This window comes from Eleutherodactylus coqui, chromosome 3, assembly GCF_035609145.1.
Source record: "Eleutherodactylus coqui strain aEleCoq1 chromosome 3, aEleCoq1.hap1, whole genome shotgun sequence".
Lineage (NCBI taxonomy): Eukaryota > Metazoa > Chordata > Amphibia > Anura > Eleutherodactylidae > Eleutherodactylus > Eleutherodactylus coqui.
Window position 1 is genome coordinate 31118836 of NC_089839.1, and position 24421 is coordinate 31143256.

General features: G+C 46.4%; 1 protein-coding gene across 2 annotated transcripts in view; it reads right to left on the reverse strand.

Annotated features, from left to right (window-relative positions):
- The window catches only part of CUL9 (cullin 9), a 56093-nt gene that overhangs the window by 20849 nt on the left and 10823 nt on the right, over positions 1-24421 (reverse strand). The window contains exons 5-14 of one of the 2 annotated variants that reach the window (XM_066595432.1): positions 18903-19038; positions 16424-16617; positions 15983-16340; positions 14579-14756; positions 14242-14449; positions 13975-14165; positions 13675-13895; positions 4746-4977; positions 4400-4505; positions 4064-4291 (exon numbers count right to left, since the gene is read on the reverse strand). In XM_066595432.1, the coding sequence (XP_066451529.1) occupies positions 4064-4291; positions 4400-4505; positions 4746-4977; positions 13675-13895; positions 13975-14165; positions 14242-14449; positions 14579-14756; positions 15983-16340; positions 16424-16617; positions 18903-19038 (2052 nt within the window). Of the gene's footprint in view, positions 1-4063; positions 4292-4399; positions 4506-4745; positions 4978-13674; positions 13896-13974; positions 14166-14241; positions 14450-14578; positions 14757-15982; positions 16344-16423; positions 16618-18902; positions 19039-24421 lie in introns of both variants that reach the window. The other variant, XM_066595431.1, reaches the window with a different exon arrangement.

The window sequence follows — 24421 nt, forward strand, 5'->3', positions numbered from 1 at the left end:
GTTTCCTTCTATTCGTAGTTCTTTTGTTTTTTAAAGGGCATTAACTGCTCACATGATGTGTTTAGGATGTTTTTAAACTTCTCCCATTTGTCGCCTGTACTGTTATTTTTGAGGACATTGTCCCATTTAATATCGCTGAGAGTAATCCTGAGCTGATCAAATTTGTGGTCGACATTTCCTAAGTGTCCAAATGATTATGGAAAAAGAACTGAAGTTGTTACAAGTACAAACTAAGGACAATCAATATGGACATTCTGGATCCAATAATATGACGAAGAGGGAAAGAATTGAGCTATCGTGGTTATCTAAAGATGAAGACATCAGGATTTGTCAGTCAGACAAAGGGGGAAATATTACTATCATGGACACCACCCTATACATTAATTGTATTAATCACATCCTTGAGGATAGGATTACTTATAAAAAAGTACAGGGAGACCCTACGATTATTTTTTCTTAAAAAATTGCATGAATTATTACAATTGGGATCCAACTTAGGTGTTATTACTACTAATATGGGAGAATATCTTATCCCTACTAACCCAAAAGTCCCATTTATGTATGGCCTCCCCAAAACGCACAAGGACTCTTTCCCTCCTCCCATGCGCCCTATTATTTCAGGAATTGACTCTCTATGTGAAAGACTTGGTGCTTGGGTAGACAAATCCTTACAACCACTAGCTATGCGAGTACCGGGTTACCTGAAAGACAGCAGTAGTGTTTTGAAAAAATTGGATAAATTTGTGTGGCGGGAGGATTACATTTGGGTAACATGCGATGTTGTCAGTCTCTATACCTGTATACCACACCACGCTGCCTTACAAGCTTTACATTACCATTTGAGAGAGTATAGCGAATACAGTAGTGAACTGAGAGAATTTATCATGCTTTGCACAGAGTTTCTCCTCACTCATAATTTTTTCATGTTTAATAATCAATTTTTCTTACAGTTGGTAGGAGCTCCTATGGGGTCGAAATTCTCTTCCACTTTAGCCATACTTTATATGGCTTGGTGGGAAGAATCTTATATTTTCCCTATATCTAATCCATTCATTGACAGCGTGGTGTGGTATGCCAGATACTTGGATGACATCATTATTATTTGGAGACAGGGATCTTCCCATTCCCATAATGCCACCATTTCTGATGTCCACTCAGAATTATTAGAATTCCTGAGTTATATTAATAAGAACAATTGCAACTTACAGTTTACCATTAATAGTGATCAGAACAAAATTAATTTCCTGGATCTCCTATTAGAGGTTAGTTGTTCTAGGGATAGTATTAATGCTTCAGTATACCGCAAACCCAGCAGTGAAAACACGATACTTAAAGCGACTAGTTGTCACCCCCGACATACAATTAATGCCATACCACTTACGGAATTCATTAGGGCAAAACGTATATGTACCAATACATCAAGCTATAATACATCAGCAAACCAAATCTGTACCCGCTTGGCGAATAGAAGTTATAACCCACAAACTTTGAATAATGCTAGGGACAAGGTTAACAAAATGGACAGAAAGACATTGCTGTATAAGGATAAAGATTTATCTGATGGTATATCCAACAAAATGGTCTTCACTACACCATACAGTAGGGAATTCCCACAGATAAGAAAATTATTCTTCTCCTATCTTCCAATTTTAAAACAGGATGATGATTTAAAATCTATCTTAGACAAAGGCGTGTTATGTACCTCTCGCAGAAATCGTACTATTGGAGACAGGGTATCTAAGAATTTCATATGTCAGAAACCCAAAAATAATTGGATTAATATTAATGGATTCTGTAAATGTGCGGACCCACGTTGTGGTTGTTGTCAGTACACCCTTAATAAATCCAGGGAATTTAATAACCCACAGAACAACAAAAAATACAAAATCAATAGCTTTATTAACTGTAAAACTAGTGGAATAATCTATGTAATAGTATGCACCCTATGTAATTTACTTTATGTAGGATGCACCTCTAGGAGATTACATACCAGAATAGCAGAACACCTGAGGGACATTCAAAAAAATCTATTAGGAAAATCAGGGGTTGCAAATCACTTCATCCTAAAACATGGTGGTGAAACAAAAAATTTTTCATGTTTGGGGATAGACAGAGTTTGGAAAAATAGGAAACAAAAAGTAGAAATGAAGGATATTCTTCGCAGGGAAGCGTATTGGATTTTGGAATTAAATACTAGATTCCCATTTGGTATGAATTATAGAACGGATTTATTCTGTGTTTATTAATAAACAGTAAGGGGGGATTAAGGCCTCCTTCCCACGAACGGATTTACGCCGCGTAAATCCGTGGCAAAGATCCGCTGCATTGCCCCCTGCTATTAGGTTCTATTGAACCTAATAGCACAATGCTCACGATGCGTAATTCCACCGCGGAATTACGCACCATGAAATCTCCCGTCCTCACCCGCAGCATGCTCTATTTGCTGCGGGTGTACGCGCTGACGGCTTCCATTGCAGTCAATGGAAGCCGTCCGTTCACGCTATCTCCCACTGCAACCAGCGGAAGATAGCGTGAAAAAACGCTTCCCCGCCTACCGCCGCGCGTCATATGACGCGGCCGGCGCGTCACGTGATACGGCCGGCCGCGTCATGTGACGCGGTGGGCGTGTCACATGACGCGACGGCGGTGGGCGGGGAAGCGTCTTCACGCGATCTTCCGCTGGTAAGTATGGGGTCTCTGGGGGGCGCCGTGACGGGCTTCACTGCGTAATATTACGCGGCGGAGCCCGTCACGCTCGTGGGAAGGAGGCCTAAAAGGTAAAAAAGAAAAGAGAAAATGTATAAAATATATATATATATATATATATATATATATATATATATATATATATATATATATATATATATATATATATATATATATATATATATATATGTGTGTTTTTTTTTGTGTGTGTTTTTCCCTCTCCTGACTTCTACTCTGGTAAATTTATATACTCTGTAATTGCTTTACTATTATGCGGAAATAGCTTGTGCAACTATATATCTGGAAAAAGAGAAGAATGGGAGAGGAAAAGAAAAAAAAATTTATTTTTTTTTCCAATTTTTTTATTTCAAATTTTTTTTTCACATTTTTTTATTTATTTATTTTTTCTCAGATCCTTTACCTATTTATCGCTATGTAAATGTATTTAAGAATTGTTTTTCAGATATCCATATGCATACTTGTTTCTCTATCTGTCTGTTTTGAATCCTCCTGCCACAAATCTCTGTATGCTGGTTGTAACATGTGATGTAATTAGCTCTTGAACACACCCTCTATACCATCCCTCAACCATTTCTCCCCCTGACAAGCTAACATACACAGGTATCTCTCCTTTGATTTTAATTTGTATTTGGTCTATAAATGTCTTATGTACTCCATACCTCATAGCTGTTGACAAAGGCTTTTGCCGAAACGCGTTTAGCGTGCACTTGTGAGCTGTATGCTTTATTTTATTCAATAAAGAAGGAAATTTTTAACGGTAGCAGCTCCCCTCCATCTCTATTTTCTGCTCATTTCCTAAGTGTCCCTCAACCTGTACCCCCATGATTCTGTCTGGTCTGTTGGTTAATAAGTCCAGAATGGCCCTCCCTCTAGTTGGCTCCCATACAAGTTGGGTAAGGTAGTTCTCTTTAATAGTTCTGAAGAACTTATCAACCCATTGAGACTGCATATCCAAACATGTATTTTACACAGTAAGAGTATAAAAAGATGTATCTTACAAAAGTGTAAAACGGTTGCAAATGTATACCTCCTCATTTGCAGTACAGGTTTAAAAAATAAATAAAATTAAATAAAGTATACATTTATGAAAAAGGAGAAAAGGAAAATCTAGCAAAGTTAAGATGCATTTTTTTTCACAAGCAGAAACGTTTTGTACAATATGTCTATTTTCTATTGCAGGACACAATAGTCTAGTCGATTACTCTGGAGACCATACGTTCATCTACGTTTTTACTATAGACTTATGTATACATTAAAGTACTTTAATAGCATAATGTGTATCTTTAACTGATACAGAAGAAAAAAAAAAAGACAAAAAACTCTGAATCCTACTTACCTGGATACAACCGGCCAAGATGCTGGTGGCCATTTTCTGGTAGAGGCTAGAGTACTTCTCACAGTCACTCAGAAGGTCTCGAAGCTCGGCGGCCTGCAGAAGGGTAGTGCTCTGCTTTTCCAACACTTTACTCAGCGTTTCCTTTGCACCGAGGCGGCACATGACCACCGCACAATCTTTGTTAATGGATGCGAGGCGATGCAAGAAGCTGACCACCTCCTGGAGAACCTGCAGACAACAAGACAATCACTGGAGAGAATAACTCCCAACATCCTTCATGGTGTATACCACGGCTGAGAACCCCTGATATCTTGCATCCTGTTGTCCTCCTCTCACCTCTTGGTCGCTGGTGGTGCTCACTAAAGATGTTAGGCAGGGCTCGATGCTCTGGTGCCAGGGGAGGATGTCTTCTTGGTAGGAGGACAGACACTTATTCAGGATCCTGACAGGACACACAATCAGATCAGATGTCCATTACAAGGATAACTCTTCCATATCACCAGCTATGCCACAACTCATCATCTCACAGGATAAATCTCCATACAAGCCCGAGGAACTGGAAATCCAAGTAGCTGGTAACTTATTCTTCAAGCACATCCACAGCTGCATGCACATTTCTATGGGCTCTCACCCCAACACACAGGACCCCCTTCCCTTCCGTAGTCCCACAAGAGACCCTCACCTGTAGACGGATAGCTGAAGCTGTTTCTCGCTTCGGAGCAGCTCCAAAGTGGAGAGAAGCTGCAGGAAGAAGTCCGGGTCTGTGATGAGCTGGGGGACGTCATAAGGCAAGGAGGGGTCATCATTGCAGATACATCGCTCCAAAGATGGCAGTAGCTCCCGGCACAGCCGTACTTCCTTCAGGCTGCTGAGCAAAGATGTCACATCCATGTCCTGCAGAGCCAGAGCAACCTCTGAAAAGGGTCAGACAGTTACAGCATTTACACCAATATCAAAACAGCCCTATCAGATATTGCGTGGAGCACAAAAAAAAGTCTTGAGGTAGCACAAAAACAAGGTTTTTTTGTATAACTTACCGTAAAATCACTTTCTCGTCACGTTCATTGGGGGACACAGCAAAGACATTGGGTATAGCTTCTGCCACTAGGAGGCGCCACTAAGCATAAATAAAGTGTTAACTCCTCCCACTAGCTATACCCCTCTTGCAGGCATTCAGCTAGCTCAGTTTGTATGCAAGCAGTAGGAGCAGCCAGTAAATGCTTAAGAACTGTAACCCAATCACCATGTGCGACTGCACTGAAACCACTCCAACGACGAGGAGTCTATGTTCCAGTCCTATACCACACTGGGTGTGTGCTGTCCCCCCCAATGAACGTGGCGAGAAAGTGATTTTACGGTAAGTTATACCAAAAATCCTGTTTTCTTGTCTGTATCATTGGGGGACACGGTAAAGACCTTGGGACGTTCTAGAGCAGTGCCCAGGGGGCGGGAAAATATAAGAAGCCGCAGGTGTAACGAAACGCAATAAGCTCTTCAACTGCGACTAGCGCTAATCGATGTCCCAACATCTAGCATGCTCAGAGATGGAGCAGAAAACTGCTCAAGAAACAGACCCATCCATCCACCGGAAGAGAGCTGCCTACAAGGAGCTTTCGATGAGGCACACGCTGTCGGAATAATATGTGCCATAACACGGCCAGATGATACGATGCTCTTGGCACGGTGACCCCATACTGCCGCAGAGCTGCGTTAGTACTAGGAGTCAAAAGGACACGACTTGTTGTAAAGACCACCAGCAGAGAGCTAGAACGACTGAAGAGGTAAACTCAGTCAGACAGAGTCACCTGCGCCCGGCGCGCCCCTGGGATGGGCTGCCATCAATAAAAGTGCCCACTGAAGTCTTCATTGAAGTGGATCCTGAAACCACCTGCCGTGAAGGAATATACAAAAATGGATAAAAACCTTCTCCTGATGACAAAACGACCATAGAAAAAGTCCACCCGACAGAGCTTACTGCTTGGAAGGTAGACTGGTAGCCAAGGTGAGGTGTTCGTGACCTCAGGGCGCAAAACAAATTCGGCTGTAACAGCTGCTGCACGAATAGGCATCCAAAAAAAGAGCTGTGGTATAATCAGCGACAACGGAGCTGAGAACTTCAGAGTACTGGTGTCTTCTAGCTGTCGATCTGGTCGAACGGCAGCCTCCACCAAAATACAGACTGCAAACATTGCACCTTGGGGGCGTGGCTAAGCAGCCGAACCGAGCGGCCGCATGTGAGAGGAGCTCCGGCTCTAACCGGCATACCTGACATCCTGTAGCAATCCTGGGGGCCCCTGAAGCCGGCAGAACTTCTCCGGCAGTATTCACAGCGGAGGAAACATCGGCGGCGGGCCGCAGCATTGTGAGCACCCTTGCAGACGGCGCTCGCCGGCCTGCTGACATCTGAGGCAGCGGGGGAGGACACAGAGAGGTCTCCCTGAGGGGCACCCGGTGGAGAGAGCTGTCGGGACTGGAATCCCCCTTCAGCGCTGCGCGCAGGATCTAAGCCCTTGCCGCCATATCCCGCGGGGGGTTGCGGGGGAGGTGTACAGAGCGGGACAGAGGAGCCTGCTCCAGAGGGGGACATTTATTAACTTTCCCGCGCTGCTGCCGTCGCCGGGAGCCCAGGGATACCAGACCCCAATCTGCAGTGAATATATATAAATCAGCATAACCTGTTGCCACCAGAAAAATGAAGATCCTATACCCTCCCTTGCGGTCACCACACACTCAAGCATAGAGTGACTCTACTGCACTGCTGCTGCTATTACTACAGTTCCATTGCAGCTCCTGCGCTACAGGATACCTGACAATCTCCCTGTACAACAGATACTTGAAATAACCTGTATTACAGCTCTGGGACATTTATAGGCCCCTGCAGGGAACCTAACCAAAGCTGCAACATCCCTTCCAAAAGCAAAAAGTACAAAGGTGGGGTTATCATGGGTCCCACCTGACAGAATTTATCCGTCGATAAACTTAAGGCATTCGCCAGGGGAGAGACCAGCAGAGACCCCGGCCCAGAGTCCACTCCATCTACTTCAGTGGGAATGTCTGCTGCAAAAGTTGCCAGCCCAGTTCCGTCTGAGGGTTCGGTGCAAACCCTACAACAGTTATCTAAGCAGCTCCTGTCGGCGATCCAAACATCCACAACTACCGTCACCGGCAAAAATCGACGAGGTCAAAATGGACGTGAGCCTAGTGAGACAGGACCTCCAAAGCCTAAGAGAACGAGTCACTAACACAGAGGGCAGGATCTCCACACTGGATGACACCATTTCCCTGATGTCGGCCACAGTGCGAGAACTCACGCAGAAAGCAAAGTTTTGGAGGCAAAAAGCGGACGATCTGGAAACTTGTTCGCGGCAGAACAACCTGTGCGTAGTGGGCCTGCCAGAACGAGCTGAGGGGCAGAGACCTGAAGAGTTCGTGGAACGGTGGCTGCATGAACTTTTTTCCAATGCTGGCCTATCACAAGTCTTCGCGGTTGAACGAGCCCACCGAGTCCCTATGAACCGCCTATACCGGGTGCCCTGCCTAGACCTCTGCTGGCAAAACTACTCAACTCCCGCGATAGAGATACGATTCTACAAGCTGCAAGGAAAGGAGGTCCCCTGCGCTACAACAACACTAATAGCCATCTTCCTGGATTTTTCAGCGGATCTCCAAAAGCAAAGCGCATCATTCTCTGGGATCAAAAGGCAACTCCGAGACCTGCAGCTCCCATATTCCATGACATATCCAGCACGCCAGGAAGCGGTCAACAATAATTTTCCTTGGTGCGTTCCTGTGGACCACACGTGTTATGCCTGCAGGAAACCCACCTCACACCCAAAACTGCAAGAGTTCTGCTAAAGCCGTGGGTTCAGTGGTCCGCCCGCCCACTCCTACCACACGTCATACTCTAGAGGGCTATCCCTGTTGATAGGAAGATCTCTTAGATGGGAGGTAGAACAGCAGAAAAGGGACCCGGAGGGCAGATTTATTTTGTGCGAGCCAAAATTAATAAGGCCCCCGTACGTCCTTCTTTGCTATTATAATCCACCGCCTTCATCAACGGCCCTCCTGGCTGATGGTATCTCATTTGCCTCATTTTCGCCAGATGCAACAATTGTTTGCATGGGAGACATGAACATGATGATGGACCTATCCCTAGATAGATTTGGGAGCAGTGCTCGGAGGGAAGGAGACGCGAGTACGACCCGTCAAGCTTCAATAATCTCAGTGACAGGATGGCTGGATTTGTGGCATGTATTTCACCCCCGACAGCAAGAGTTTTGCCATGCCGCCCATAACCATGCACTTAGTCGTATTGACTACATATTTGGATCTCCCTCATTATTCCCGAAAATTGGCTCTATAGAAATTCCTCCCTAGAGGGATATCGGATCATTCGCCGATCCGCATGGTTCTGAGAAATCCTGGTTTAGCTGCCACTAAGACTGAAGATACATCCATGTTGTCTCTCACTGCTTGGCCCAAATGACCGTATACCGGATCAGATTCAAATATATTACGCGGCACATGAGGCCTGCCCCGACGTGATGCCTTTGTGGGAGGCGTTTCAGCCCTACCTCAGAGGCCGCTTCAGATCCTCAATCTCCTTCATTAAAAAGGCTACAGCAGAGAGGGAGAACTCTTAGCGGAGCAATGTCCGTCACTGGAAAGGGAATTCATTGCCGATCCCTCTGACACTAAAAGAGATAAATGACTGCAGATTGGTAGGGATTATCTACTACCGTATACTTAAGGGAGAAGGCCCAAAGGAAATCGGTTTTTCACCCGACAGTCTTTTTTCGAATTGGGCAATCAATCTAGTATATTACAAGCCTTTATGGCCCGGCAGGAGACCGCTCCTCCATCAATACTGAGGATTAAAGGGGTTGTCTCGCGGCAGCAAGTGGGGGTATACACTTCTGTATGGCCATATTAATGCACTTTGTAATATACATCGTGCATTAAATATTAGCCATATAGAAGTTATTCACTTACCTTCCCTGCGCTGGCGTCCCCGTCTCCATGGCTCCGTCTAACTTCAGCGTCTAATCGCCCGATTAGACGCGCTTGCGCAGAAGGGTCTTCTGCCTTCGGCTCGGTTCGGCAGCAGCGGCGTTCTGGCTCCGCCCCTTCTACGCGTCATCGCGTAGCTCCGCCCCGTCACGTGTGCCGATGCCAGCCTATCAGGAGGCTGCCATACTTAGTAGAGGTTCTCTGGAGACTCGGATTTGGAGACTCATTTGTTAAGTGGATCTCTATTCTGTATAGATCCCCGATAGCCAGGGTTGTGGTGAATGGCCTGACCTCCACCTCCTTTTCACTGCATAGGGGGACTCGACCGGGCTGCCCGCTCTCCCCCCTCCTATTTGATATTGCCATAGAGCCTTTGGCTCTGAGGGTCCGACAACATGCATCATACAAGGGTGTTCAGATTGGGCCTAGAGAAGATAGTATTATATCGTCTGCATATAATCCTATACATGTCGGACTCCAAATGCACTTTGCCGCTAGCTATCTCTCTAATAGATGACTTTGGACGTTTTTCAGGCCTACGCATTAACTGGCAGAAGTCTGCTTTTATGCCCCTGAGACCACAGGGATGGCAGATGGGGGAAGTATTCTGCAATTTACAGGTCACCCCTCAATTTAAATATCTTGGGATCTATATAACTAGAGACCACACTCTGAGCTTTGACTTGAACATTGCCCCCCCTATTGGCATCAGTGCAACTTAAATTTAAGACTTGTAGCTCCCTACCGTTATCAGTAGCTGGCAGAATAAACCTTATTAACCCTGTCCAATCCAATTTGTATCCTGGTTTTCCTAGGGGGCTTACTCTTTTTCTGCCGTTATACAACGGTGCTATCTGCTGGCTAAAGCCAGTACTGCATGAGGTGACACGTTGGATAGGCTCCGACAGCAGAGAGGCTGGCAATATATAGTAAGAGAATCCCGACGGACGTCGTCCAACATCTGAGCTGTACAGCCTTAAATCATAATGTCTTCAGACGTCAGACAGTGGATTGGAAAGGGTTAAAATGATAATACTCCCTTAATATTTATATTGTCTAGAACACGCAGATATAAATCATACCACAGAAATTTTTCAACAAGACCAACTTGCTAATAGTATCATTTGTTTGGGGGAAAATCTAGAGCCAAGCTCCGTATGGACACCCTGCAGCGACCTAAGGAGATGGCGGGCATGGCACTACCAGACTTAAAGCTCTATTACTTGGCAGGACAGGTTAGATACAGTCGCCCCTGGCCGTCAGGCTCCCCCCTCCCAAACTCTGAACACCATTTGAGTTTTTTTTTCTTTCCGAGATCTCACTTTGGATCCTTTTGGAAATGCCAGGACTGCTGACTAGACAGATGCTGCCTATTCATAAACTTGCAGTTAGTGTATGGCAGGCATGCAAGTTATTGACTAAACATGAGGGTACCCCTTTGGAAACCCCCCTGTGGGATAATAGAGCGCTTCCACATCTAGTGAACCTGCCAGATAGACAGTTCTGGGTGAGCCTGGGAATCGCTACACTGGAACATCTCTATATTGACGGGGCTATTGGCCTCCTTTGAACAGTTTCAGCAGCTGCACCAGGTTCCAAGAGCGGGTTTTTATAGGTATTTGCAACTTAGGCATGGTCTTGCAACACAATTCTCAGAACCCAGGCAACCTTTCTCTCTATACCCTCTGATAGGCATACTGCGCACCCAGGGACCCCAGGATTTGATATCGGTGTTATATACCCATTTACTACACTCCAAGATTTTTGGATATACCAATGGTGGTGATGGAAAGATGGAAAGAGCTTATCCCCTCCCTCACTGATGAGAACTGGGATTCTGCAATGTCTTCATATAACATGGTATCACCAACTGCAAATAATAAATTAACCCAATTAAATATCCTTCACCAATGTTACCCGACACCGATCAGGCTTCATAAAATGAATAGGATAACTACTAACCAATGCCATCGCTGCTGGGAAACCTATTGGTTTGCAAAGAAGTCCGCTGTAGAACGATGAGAAAAAAAAAGCAGTCCACTGAAATTGTGACAATGTCCACAATATCCAACTTCTGCATGAAGGCCATTGGTTTCCTAAGAAGGCGACTCCTTGGGTAGTAACTAGGGTTGGTCATTTCCAAAGATGTCAAAACCACCGTATGACTCTAAAAATCGGGCCAAAGAAACGCTGACGTTACAGCAAGATTACACAGAATATGTGAACCTCGCTCGTCCCCCTGTGGAAACATCAGAAGTAGGGAGAGACGTACGCGAATGACTGAAAGCAGTAGAAGTGTATACTGTTCCACGGCCTCCCGCAAGCAACAATGCAGGAGGAATATAGCACAGGAGGATCGAAGCGCGCGTCCGCATCTGTCTGATTTAAACGCATGGCTTTCGGAAGGCGTTGTATAAGGCGTAGTCCGAAATCTGAACCAGACTTGTGGTAAGCAGAAAACTCTCGCCACCAGTGTCTCCCCAGCATAATGGTTGCAGAGGGCCTGCGCCAAACAGGAGGACCTTGAAAAATTACAATCGCTTCGGAGAGGTTCACCTCAGGGACCGCAACTCCAGGGACAGAGTCCATGGATGTCAGAGTCGGCCAAGCTAAGAATTCACCATAGATAAGAAGTTTAGTTGCTAACTTCCCTATACAATTCGTCCCACGAGGGAATAAAAATGACCTGGTCAAGGCGTAGTTGTGAAGGGACCCCAGCAAATTCTCTGCTGATGCAATTTCACCCACCTAAAGGGAGGTGTGTCAGCCATAGAACGAACTGACTTTAGTCAATGAGAAAACAAACGATGCATGACATCCCAACTCTTCGGATTAGCGAAGCAGTTGTCGGACAGGCTCCAAAGTCGGACCAGAACCCTACTTCTTGGAACGTTGTGCAGCCGAATCAGATTCCGCATGAGATACTGTCCCAAAAGGTCTCATCCCTGCATCACCGACACCATGAGCGACCCGCGGTCCCATAGCCACGGCCAGCAGAACTAGCTGTCCCGTCGCTCAAGAAGAACTAGATGCCACTATGGTGCCGAAACCAGCTGACAAGGAATCAGACTCCTAGTGGCTCAGCGTCTCAGAGCTGACTGGAGGGGAATCACAGCCCCTAGGCTTCCAGTCAGAGGCCAGAACCCCAGACATACCACTATACGTACACAGAAACAGACTGTATGTGACATACTCTGACTGGTTGGCAGTCCCATATCGTGGTGAGAGCGCACAGTAATGTGCGGCTCTGGATGTCCCCAGCCTGCGTCACTCCTCCCAATGGAGATCATGCCAAGCTGCCTGCAAGGAACTGCAGACAGACACCATAGGGGAGCTTGACGTTGGGTAAGGCTCACCCATTTCGGAGCAGAGAGAAGGAGCGATGTATAAGCATAGCTCCTGTGTATAGTACTCTTGCCACATGGAAGGTACCACAGGTCTCAGCAAGCTCGGAGGAATGCTGACAACCATCTGACTAATGTGCTTCGTAAGACGAGATAATCTCAAGCTTGAAGTAATCTCGTACTGTGGCAAGGGCGAACATAGTATGTGGCTCTGTCCAGCACTGTCCAGGTGGTCGTCGCAGCACCAGCAGAGGCCGCATGGCTGCAGTGTCACCTCGCCCGACTGCCTGAGGGGAAGAGGAGGTAGCGCATAGCCGGTAGGTAGAGCCAAACAGGCAGCATATTGTGAGCTGCGACCGCAAAACAGCCGTAGGCTCGGAAGCCGCGGGCTAACCAGCACCAGTGGACCGGTAGAAGCAGCAGTGCTGTCGCTGCACACTAGCCAGCGGTGGCCACTAAATTCAGCGAGGTGCTGCAGTGCAGATTCGGGCCTGGTAGACCCGAAAAGCCTGGACCCACAGTAACGGCCGCAAGAACAGCGCCACCACAGGACACCAAGGGCCTTCCTCAGTTTCCGTGCCCCTAAAAACAGCGTGAGGGGCACCTGGCCCAGCAATTTCTCCACATGCAGAAACCTGAGGACAAAGCTGCCCTTTCCAGCAGCAGTCTGGGAAGACAGGGGAGAGGCAAGGGGCATACATACCTCCTGTATAATAACCCCTCTTCCAGAAGATCCTACATAAATCCGTGCCCAGCTGCGTCGGCCCTCCGTCACGGCGTCCATCTCCAGCCGTATTCCCCACCGCACTCGCTGTCGCGGAGGATGGGAGTTGCTCCAGGGTGGAGAACCCTATAGCTGGCGGGCATCGATCTAGTGCGCACAGGCATGATCAAGCCACCTTGTCTTCTTTGGGTCTGGCGTAAACAGCACGGCGGAGACATCATACTGTTCACAGTTCCCTGGGAGGACAGGGAAAAGCCCTGCCTCCCCAGATTCCCACAATCGACATCTTCCGTTAAGACCTAAACTACACGCCTGCCTCCTGCAGACACTAAGCTAAAAACTGAGCCAGCTAAATGCCTGCAGGAGGGGTATAGCTAGTGGGAGGAGTTAACACTTTTTATGCTTTGTGTCACTTCCTAGTGGCAGAAGCTATATCCAAGGTCTTTGCTGTGTCCCCCAATGATACGGACGAGAAAAAGCAGGATAAGGCAGGGACAAATGATCCAGCACTACCAATAGCAGAGGGTTCTTACCTTTGCCATCTGTGCCGTTCTTCTCCTGAGGCTGCTTTATGAGATCATGGAGCTGCTTCTGTATGAAGATATCCAGACGGTTGAACATGGAGTTGCTGTCTCCTGTGAAGTTTTGGAGGACAGCAGGCAGCTCACCCCCAGACAGCTGCTCAGATAGAGCTTCATGGTTCTCTGTCAACATTCGGATGACCAGCAGCCCGTTGTACACAGAGGTGAAGCACCTGAAAAGGCAGGTGGTCATAAGATGACAGCAGGCGGGCAGAGCTTAGGGCTGATGACGCTACTGCTCTGAACACTTACCCCTCTGTGCCCTGCAGCTTGCTGATGGCCGCAGGGATGGCCCTTAGGAGACTTGTGGCGCTCCCACTAGCAGCCGATCCGATGCTGGAAAAGATCTCTTTCATCACCTGGGCATCTCCAGGATTCAGGGCATAGCGGCGGGAGCTTCCTCGCAGGTCGCAGTTGCCCACTCCGGTCAGCACCTTCAGGACCTGTCAGGGAAGGAGCACAGTTTACAGGATAAAAGGCCACACACAGCAGGACACAGCAAGGGGGTCAGGTACTCACCACCAGGCCGATATGCTGGATGGCAGCCGAGGACTCGTGCTCCTGCATACAGGCCAGCACTGCCCGCACCCCTCCCTCCGTGGCAAACGGTACCCGCCAGTCATACTTGGACATGAGCACATAGGTCAGCTGTAGACACGTGGTCACCACAAGCTTCTCCTTCATCCGATTGCTCAAAATCTCCACCAATATCTTAATGATCTTCTCTCTGGTTGTTCAAACAGATTAAATGGTCAACCAACAAATATTCCAAAATGGCAGACCTCTGCCCGACCCCACCCATAACTGCAATCAGACGCAGCAGGGAGCTCAGAGGTCAACTCCACCATGTCAGTACCTGTTAGAGCGTCCCTCGCTTTTCACAGCATGGAGCTCCTCTGCAGACTGCTGGAGCATCCCCTGTAGTGCCGTGTAGAGCGCCTCCACCCCACACGCGGTTTTCTTCACCTTCTCCAGAATCTCCACCAACAACTCCAAAGAAATCCCCTTAGATGTCCCCCGAGGAGATCCAAAACCTGTTGGGTGGTGAACATAGTGACTTCTATCCATATTACAGAGCATGCTCACTACACTCTCCCATAGAAGTCAATAGAGAACACAGCTCAGTTCCTCCTTCTCCCTGTACCATAATCTTTGTACATATCACAGCATGCTTACTACACAGCTCCTGTAGAAGTCATTGATTACAACACATCCCGTCCTCCTTCACACCGACTACAGACTTCCATAGAATTCAGCTTCCCTTATTTTCCTTGTACATATGACACAGCATGCACACTACAATCACATAGAAGTCAGTAGATGATGACCAGAGCTCAACTCTTCACTGCACATGCTCACTACACTTCCCTAGAAGTCAATAGATGGACACAGCACATCTCCTCCTCCCTACATCATAAAAGCATGTTTATCCTCCTCCCTGCACATACTACATAGCATGCGGTCTATAGTCTTCCATAGAAAGTGATGGTCACAGCTGTCTTCCCCCTTTTCCCTTGCACATACCAGAGCATGCCCACTACACTCCCCAGTAAGTCAATAGTGTTGGTCAAAGTGGAATTCCTCCTGGCATAGCAACCTCTGCTAATACCATAGAGCAGAACATTCCCATTACAGTCTCCCACGTAGGTCAGTAGGTGATGGGACAACCGCCGTGCACTCCCAGAGCATGCCCACTGCACCCTCCCAGAGAAGTCAATAAGTGATGGACAGCTCACAGAAATGGATCTACGCATATATCTATATTACTCCCTAAATCTGCACCATTCGCAACCTGATTGGTTATTTGGGTTGGCTGATTCCCGGTGATTGGTTATTTGGGTTGGCTCGTGTAGAAGTGGGGAGTAAAAGGCTAATATGTGTCCCCACACCACCATCCTCGGCTCCTGGATGGACTCATGGACCCCCTCTACTGTAACGAGGAAGATGACCTCCTTCGTGTCACCCCACAAATTTATTCATAATGGTTGTAATAATCAATAGATATTTCTAGGATATACACTAGTGGATCCCCAGAGATCTTATGCACAGAATCAGAGTTGGAAGGGACCTCCAGGGTCCCTCCCTGCCCAATGCAAGATTCATCCCAGACAGACGCCTATTCAGCCTTTGTTTGAAGACTTCCATTGAAGGAGAACTCACCACATCTCATGGCAACCTGTTCCACTCATTGATCATACAGAGGCCAAAAGTATCGGGAGGCAATATCACCTCCCTTGACATAAGCAGTACACCTCCTTACCTTTACTCTTCTCATCTGAGAGTGCTTGGAGTCCTTCCTTGGAAAGCAAGCTGCCGAGAAGGTGCAGGTCTGAGGGCTCCGCACTGGACTGGGCTCCCGTCTTCACTACTTTCTGAGGTTCCTCATTCTTTGGCTTTTTGGTCAGGAGGTCTCCCTGTACAGAATGCTCCTGGGCTCTGCGACTCGGGTGGGAGGTCTGCTTTCGTGGCTGAAGGATGTACTTTGCATAGACGTGAGAGCAGTGCAGGTCGACCAGGGCGCTGCCAGCGCAGTGTTCGCTCAAGAAGCTCAGGATCTTGTGAGCCATATCCACAGAGCGGGGTAAGAGCAGTAGAGCGTGCTCATCCAGACTACACCGCTGCTGACCGAGAGAGATGTGCACTGCTGAAAACACAGAGGACTGCAACAGTCTACAGAACATACAGTACACGGATGTCTCACCTCGCCCTCCGGGTTCTGTTGGATCAGGTCCTGCAGCGCCTGCTGCTCCTGAGGCTCCAGCCTCCGTACGAAGAAGAGGATCTCCCACCACTCATCCTGCCTCAGCTCTCCCCTGTCCTCACTGGACGCTGTTACTCCGAGGTATGGAAGGGCGTACATCCCTCCAGAGCGTTTACAGGACACTATGGGGGTGACTGTGGACACAACAAGGGGCACTTTGAGAGACTTTTACGGAGTGTCCACTACAGGCCCCCAAGCACATTAGCATCCCCCCCCCCCCCCCCATCCCCCTCATCCATGTGAACGGATACGCATTACTCAATGTGGCAACATTTTTTCCATGCACACTTGGACTGTGTGAAAAAAAATAAATAAATAAATAAATAATACACAACTCATACCATGCACTACTTTGATCTGATTTAGGGCTCTTAACCCCTGGCGAGACTTTCCTGCGATGAGAATGTGAGTGAAAACGCATGATAATGGAACCAATGATTTTCAATGGTTTTATTCTCATTTGCGAGGTCTTCACTCAAGCCTCAGAGTGCTAAGAAAAATCTGCGATATTGCCAATTGTTTTCAAATCGACAGGAGAAGATCGCGAAGCAGGCTAGGAAATTCCCCAGAGACAGGGGAGGGGGCCTCTGACATACCTCCCCATATTTGGAGAGATAGGGGCTAGAGGGGTATAGTGATCCCTCACGAGCCAAGTGAGGGGGGTGGGACTAGTGGGTGTATCCCGCTAGCCCCGCATCCTCACTTGGCTAGAGAGAGGTCACTATAACCCCCACCCCCTCAAGCCCCACCCCTGCTCTGGGAGAGGGAGAAGCCCTGGAAATGCCCCCCCATCTCTCTGCGAGAGTCAATTGCCAGCGGGTTTACTGACTGGACTCGCCCATTAACCCCTTAAAATACACAAGGTCTACATTTTCGTCCTGGCTGCAGGGTACTTAATGCAGCAGGATGTTAACCCTTTCCAATGCACTGTCTGACATCTGATGACATTATGATTTAAGGCTGTACAGCTCCGATGTTGGAAGACGTCCGTCAGGGTTCTCTTACTGTATATTGCCAGCCTCTCCGCTGTTGGACCCTATCCAACGTGTCGCATCATGCAGTACTAGCTTTAGCCAGCAGATAGCGCCGTTGCTTAAAAGGCAGAGAAAGAGTACGCCCCCTAGTAAAACCAAGATACAAATTGGATTGGAAAGGGTTAACTTATGCCCTGTGCATGGTGCGGGATTAGTAGCTGAGCCAGCTCCATTCTGCAGGGGGAGCCGTCTCTTACTGAGACCCAGCCTCCCGCCGCAACAGCTGGGGTACATAAAGGACAGTGACCCCCGCTGTTAACCCCTTACAAGAAGCTGCAGATATCACAGCATATCTCCTTAGTAGGGATGCTTGGCTCAGCAGTGTAGGATAAGCTTGAGGATATTATATAGCTCCCTAGGGTGATACATTTAGAGTAGGATGATTATAGTTCGGATTACCACGCTCCGACAGGAACTTGAATGATAAATCGTCCCGTGTAAACATATGCAGTGTCTAAGCAGAGAACCGAACGACGTGTCATTCAGTGCAAACAGCGGTCAGCACTTATTCACAACTGTCTGCTTACTGTCAATGGAGGTGGGTGGGGGTGGGAGGGTTGTCAACGCTCCCCATGCTGCCCAACCTTCACGCAGGCAGCGCTGTGACAGAGGCCAGCAATTCTCACTCCTGTGTTGCCCGACAGCTCTTCCCAGTGATGCCTGCTCCGTTGCCGTTACACAGGAGGATCGCTGGCATCGTGGGCCGCTGAGCGTTCTCCACCCTACCCGCCTCCATTCATAGTAAGCAGACAGTCGTTCAAAAGTGAACAACCGCTGTTCGCACGCAGAAACTGAACAATTCTTGTTCAGTTGCCATTAGTGTGGGTTCTGTAAGCTGAAGCGGCGGCGGGGCGCTAGAGCGCACGTGTGCAGCGTTCCTCCTGGTCATCAAGAACTATCACCAAGTGCCAACACCACGGACATGCACCAATACAACGCTCCTCCCACAACGCAAATGTTAGCACCATCGTTTGATTGTGCCCTCCATCTGCTTGCTGTCAGTGATTGGAAAGCTTCTCATTTACATCCAGAGATTGAAAACTAGTTCTACTCACACAGCTGAGGGTTTGTTCCCATCAGAGCAGACAATCCGATGTAAAGACATCGGCAGGGCAAATCTCTTGTTTTTATAGTTTGCAACAATGTATCAGTGCAGATTCAATGCATCAGTCTGGAGGCCAGACTGGATACAATTGTAACAAATCCTCAGCTGTGAAAAGCATTCGGTCAAGGCAGGCTTCCATTCTGTGGATGTAAACAATGATAGTTCCCATTCACTTACAGCAATTAGGGATCTTGAGACCTGGGAGGAGCTGAAGGTCGGCAGCCGATGGATCTCCACTTCTGTCCATGACTATAAGACCCCAAGGACCCCCTGGTCTCACCTGCAGGTGCCTTCACACTTTCTCCTGTTGAGGATGCCTTCTCCTGGTTTTCCTCTTCTGGTTGATCTCCAGCGCTGATGATCTCAATCATGTGCCAGTGGACCCAGTACGTTCTTCCTGTGGACCGCCACAAAACCTGCAGGTGATAATCCATGTTACTACACGCCGGTGTGCGGGGAGGACGAGGGACTGCAGTCTATGCATTGTACTGTGGAGGACCAAGAACTACAGTCTATACATTGTGTTCCCCATCTCACCGCTTTTCTTATCTTGCCTTCTCTTCCTTAGAAGAAAACCCACTTAACATTCAAAACAGGCCGCCCTCAACTTAAAGGGAACTTGCAATCACATTTGAGTCCCAAAAACTACAGTGGGGAAAAAAGTATTTAGTCAGATACCAATTGTACAAGTTCTCCCACTTAAAAAGATGAGAGGCCTGTAATTGACATCATAGGTGGACCTCAACTATGAGAGACAACATGAGAAAACACATCCAGAAAATCACATTGTCCGATTTTTAACGAATTTGCAAATTATGGTGGAAAATAAGTATTTGGTCAATAACAAAAGTTCATCTCAATACTTTGTTATATATTCTTTATTGGCAATGACAGACGTGAAACGTTTTCTGTAAGTCCTCACAAGGTTGGCACACACTGTTGCTGGTATGTTGGCTCATTCCTCCATGCAGATCTCCTCAAGAGCAGTGATGTTTTGGGGCTGTCGCTGGGCAACACGGACTTTCAACTCCCTCCAAAGGTTTTCTATAGGGTTGAGATCGTGAGACTGGCTAGGCCACTCCAGGACCTTGAAATGCTTCTTACGAAGCCACTCCTTTGCTGCCCTGGCGGTGTGTTTGGGATCATTGTCATGCTGAAAGACCCAGCCACGTTTCATCTTCAGAGCCCTTGCTGATGGGAGGTTTGCACTCAAAATCTCACGATACATGGCCCCATTCATTCTTTCATGTATACGGATGAGTCGTCCTGGTCCCTTTGCAGAGAAACAGCCCTAAAGCAGGATGTTACCACCCCCATGCTTCACGGTAGGTATGGTGTTCTTTGGATGCAACTCAGCATTCTTTCTCCTCCAAACACGACGAGTTGTGTTTCTGCCAAACCGTTCTACTTTGGTTTCATCCGACCATATGACATTCTCCCAATACTCTTCTGGATCATCCAAATGCTCTTTAGCAAACTTAAGTCAGCCCTGGACATGTACTGGCTTAAGCAGGTGGCACGTCTGGCACTGCAGGATCTGAGTCACTGGCGGCGTTGTGCGTTACTAATGGTAGCCTTTGTTACGTTGGTCCCAGCTCTCTGCAGGTCATTCACTAGGTTCCCCAGTGTGGTTCTGGGATTTTTGCTCACTATTCTTGTGATCATTTTGACCCCACGGGGTGAGATCTTGTGTGGAGCCCCAGATCGAGGGGGATTATCAGTGGTCTTGTATCTCTTCCATTTTCTAATTATTGCTCCCACAGTTGATTTCTTCACACCAAGCTGCTTCCCTATTGCAGATTCAGTCTTCCCAGTCTGGTGCAGGGCTACAATTTTGTTTCTGGCGTCCTTCGACAGCTCTTTGGTCTTTACTATAGTGGAGTTTGGAGTGTGACTGTTTGAGGTTGTGGACAGGTGTCTTTTATACTGATAAGTTCAAACAGGTGCCATTACTACAGCTAATGAATGGAGGACTGAGGAGCCTCTTAAAGAAGAAGTTACAGGTCTGTGAGACCCAGAAATCCTGCTTGTTTGTAGGTGACCAAATACTTATTTTTCACCATAATTTGCAAAAAAAATGTTAAAAATAAATAAATAAATAAAAAATCTGACTGATTTTCTGGATGTGTTTTCTCATGTTGTCTCTCATAGTTGAGGTCCACCTATGATGTCAATTACAGGCCTCTCATCTTTTAAAGTGGGAGAACTTATACAATTGCTATCTGACTAAATACTTTTTTTCCCCACTGTACCTTATGTGTATCAAAAAGTGATGAAAGAGAGTCCAAGGAGGTAGGTTTCATAGTTCCTCACTGGGTGAGAGTATGAATGGGGCACTTGGCGAGTATGAAATGTACCTCCCCAAACTTTCCGTTCCCTCAACTTTGTGCCCCATAATAGTTTATAGGACTCAAAGGTGATGGCAGTTTGTTTCTAAAGTCTGCACTGTCTAACTACTCTCATATCCTCCTCTCAACTGTAGACAACTATTCAACACGTCAAGGAGTTTTCTGGGCTATATATTTGACTAGCTGATATACCTAGCTTCGCCAGAGTTAAATTTGATACAGGCGTTTCCCTGATGTTCACACGGAAGATTTTATGAAGTCGTGCTTACTTCAGAGGAACCGAGGAATAAAATATGTATACACATAGAGAAGCGTTAGATTCTTCTCAGGCTGCATATACCGATGTCCATCTGCAAAATGTGCCACCTCTCCCACTCAGGACCTAAAGAATGCTTGCGCGAAATTTCACGCTTGTACAACACCGGGAAGTTAGATTACACAGGGGTGCACTTACTTTTTGCAATTAGCATTGAATAATCGAGTTGTGACCCAGTTACTTTTTCTATTTAGGACCTAAAGAATGGTCATTGTACTTCAGTACTTAAAGCGGAGACTATGGGAAGATAAAGCAGTAGGAGATGAACATGTGGAATCTCTGTGGGTAGAAATACAGGGAGAAAAAAAAATAACAAAATCCTGATAGGGGTTTTCTCTAGACCACCAAAAGCAACAGAAGAAACTGAAACCTTACTACTAAGGCAGATAGAAGAGGTGTCAAACCGCAATGAAGTAATTATCATGGGAGACTTTAATTATCCCGATATAACATGGGAGAACGAAACCTGCAAATCTCATAGGGGTGATAAGTTCTTGAGATCAATTAAAGATAACTACCTTAGCCAACTTGTGCAGGAGCCAGCTCGAGGGAGGGCCACTCTGGACTTAGTACTAACAAACCAGACTGAAAAATGGGGGTGCAGGTTGAGGGGCACTTGGGGAACAGTGACCACAATATAATCAACTTCCAGCTGTCATTCAATAAGAAGCCTTATCATGGAACGACAAAGAAACTAAACTTTAGTAAAGCAAAATTTGATCAGCTTAGAACTACTATCGGTACCATTAAATGGGAAAACATCCTCAAAAATAACAGTACAGGGGACAAATGGGAAAAGTTTAAAATGATCCTAATCACCTCATGTGAGCAGTTCATTCCCTTTAAAAATAAATATTTTGAGTAAAAGGAAACCAATCTGGCTCGACAAGACGGTAAGAGAGGCAATAAACGAAAAAAAGAAAGCATTCAAACTACTAAAGCAACAAGGCAGCGAAGAAGCGCTAAAATCATACAGGGAAAAAAACAAAATATGCAAAGATAAGATCAAAAACTGTCAAGGAGGAGGCAGAAAGACTGATCGCCAAAGAGAGCAAAAACAACCCAAAACTATTTTTCAACTATATTAACCCCTTAATGACGCGGGCATTTTTCTTTTTCCATTTTCGTTTTTTCCTCCCCCCTTTAAAAAAAAAAAATCGTAACTCCTTTATTTATCCATCAACGTCGCTGTATGAGGGCTTGTTTTTTGCAGGACGAGTTGTATTTTTCAATGGTGCTATTTAAAGGTACCATATAGTGTACTGAAAAACTTTTAAAAAATTCTAAGTGGAGTAAAATGAAGAAAAAACAAAAACGACATTTCGCCATCTTTTAGTGCGTCTTGTTTCTACGGCACACAAACGGCAACAAAAACGACATAACTTTATTCTATGGGTCGGTACAATTACTACGATACCAAACTTGTATAGTTTTTTTTTTACTATGCTCTTTTTTTTTTTTTCAAAGACATTACATTTTTTTCAATTATTTTCTGCCGTCATTTTGTGCGCGATAACTTTCTTATTTTTTCGTCAACGTAGTTGAGCAAGGTCTCATTTCTTGAGGGATGTCCTGTAGTTTCTGATAGTAGCATTTTGGAATACATACGACTTTTTGATCGCTCTTTATTGCGTTTTTTCTGGGAGACAGGGTAACTAAAAAAAAATGCATTTCTGGCGTTCTTTATTTATTTTTTTTTTTTTTTCGGACGACGTTCACTGTGCGGAAAAAAATAATGTGCTACCTTGATAGTTCGGACGTTTACGGACGCGGTGATACCAAATACATATTTTTAATTTATTATTTAGATTTTTTAATAATAGATATGGGAAAAGGGGGGCGATTTAAACTTTTACAACTTTTTTTTTTTCAATTAAAAAAACTTTATAGATTTTTTTTTTTTTACATTACTTTGAAGTCCCCCTGGGGGACTTTAAGATGCGATGCTTTGATTGCTCCTGCAGTATGACGTAATGCTATAGCATTAAGTCATACTGCCTTTTGACAGGCAGTCTATCAAGCCACCCTGTGTGGATGGCTTGATAGGCAGTCTGTTAAGGCAGCCCTGGGGCCTTGTATTAGGCCCCCGGCTGCCATGACACCTGCATGGCTCCCCCGATCTCACCGCGGGGGGGGGGGGCCGTGCGGGACCCCCGAACATCGTTCGGGGAATTTAAATGCCGCTGTCAGAATTGACAGCGGCATTTAAATTGTTAATAGCCGCGATCGGCCGCTCGCGGCTATTGCCCGCGGGTGTCTGCTGTTATAAACAGCTGACGCCCGCACTGTATGAAGAGAGGTTGCATAGCAACCTCTTTTCATACATACCCCGCGGCCACAGGACGTACCGGTACGTCCTTGGTCGTGAAGGGGTTAATAGCAAAAGGATTTGCACCGAGAGCACTGGCCCTTTAACAAATAATGCAGGAGAAATCATTGAAGATGATGGAGGGAAGGCAAATCTATTAAATAGTTTCTTTTCAAGCGTATTCACAAACGAAAAAGGAAATGCCACATGAGATGCAGGGGAATAAAATGCACGCCTCACAAAATATCTTATACCTAACGCAGGAGGAAGTGCTGAATCGGTTAAAGAAGATTTAAAATAATCAATAAATCGCCAGGCCCAGATGGAATACACCCAAGGGTACTAAAGTAACTAAGTGATGTGATAGCTAGGCCGCTATATCTAATATTTGTGAATACTATCAAGACCGGGATTGTACCATTGGATTGGCGCATTGCCAACGTGGTTCTAATTTACGAAAAGGGGACCAAAAGTGAGCCTGGTAACTACAGGCCGGTAAGTCTCACTTCAGTAACGGGAAAAATATTCGAGGGGTTTCTGAGAGACGCAATCGAAGAATACCTCAAGCAGATCGACGGAATAACTCCTCACCAGCATGGATTCATGAAGGGTCGATCATGTCAGACCAATCTGATCAGCTTCTATGATGAAGTAAGCTCTAGGCTGGACCTGGGAGAGTCTATTGATCTTGTATATCTGGAATTCTCTAAAGCATTTGACACAGTGCCGCATAATAGGCTGATATATAAAATGAGGCAGCTCAGACTGGGTGAAAACGTGGGTAAATAATTGGCTCAATGATAGAAAGCAGAGGGTGGTAATAAATG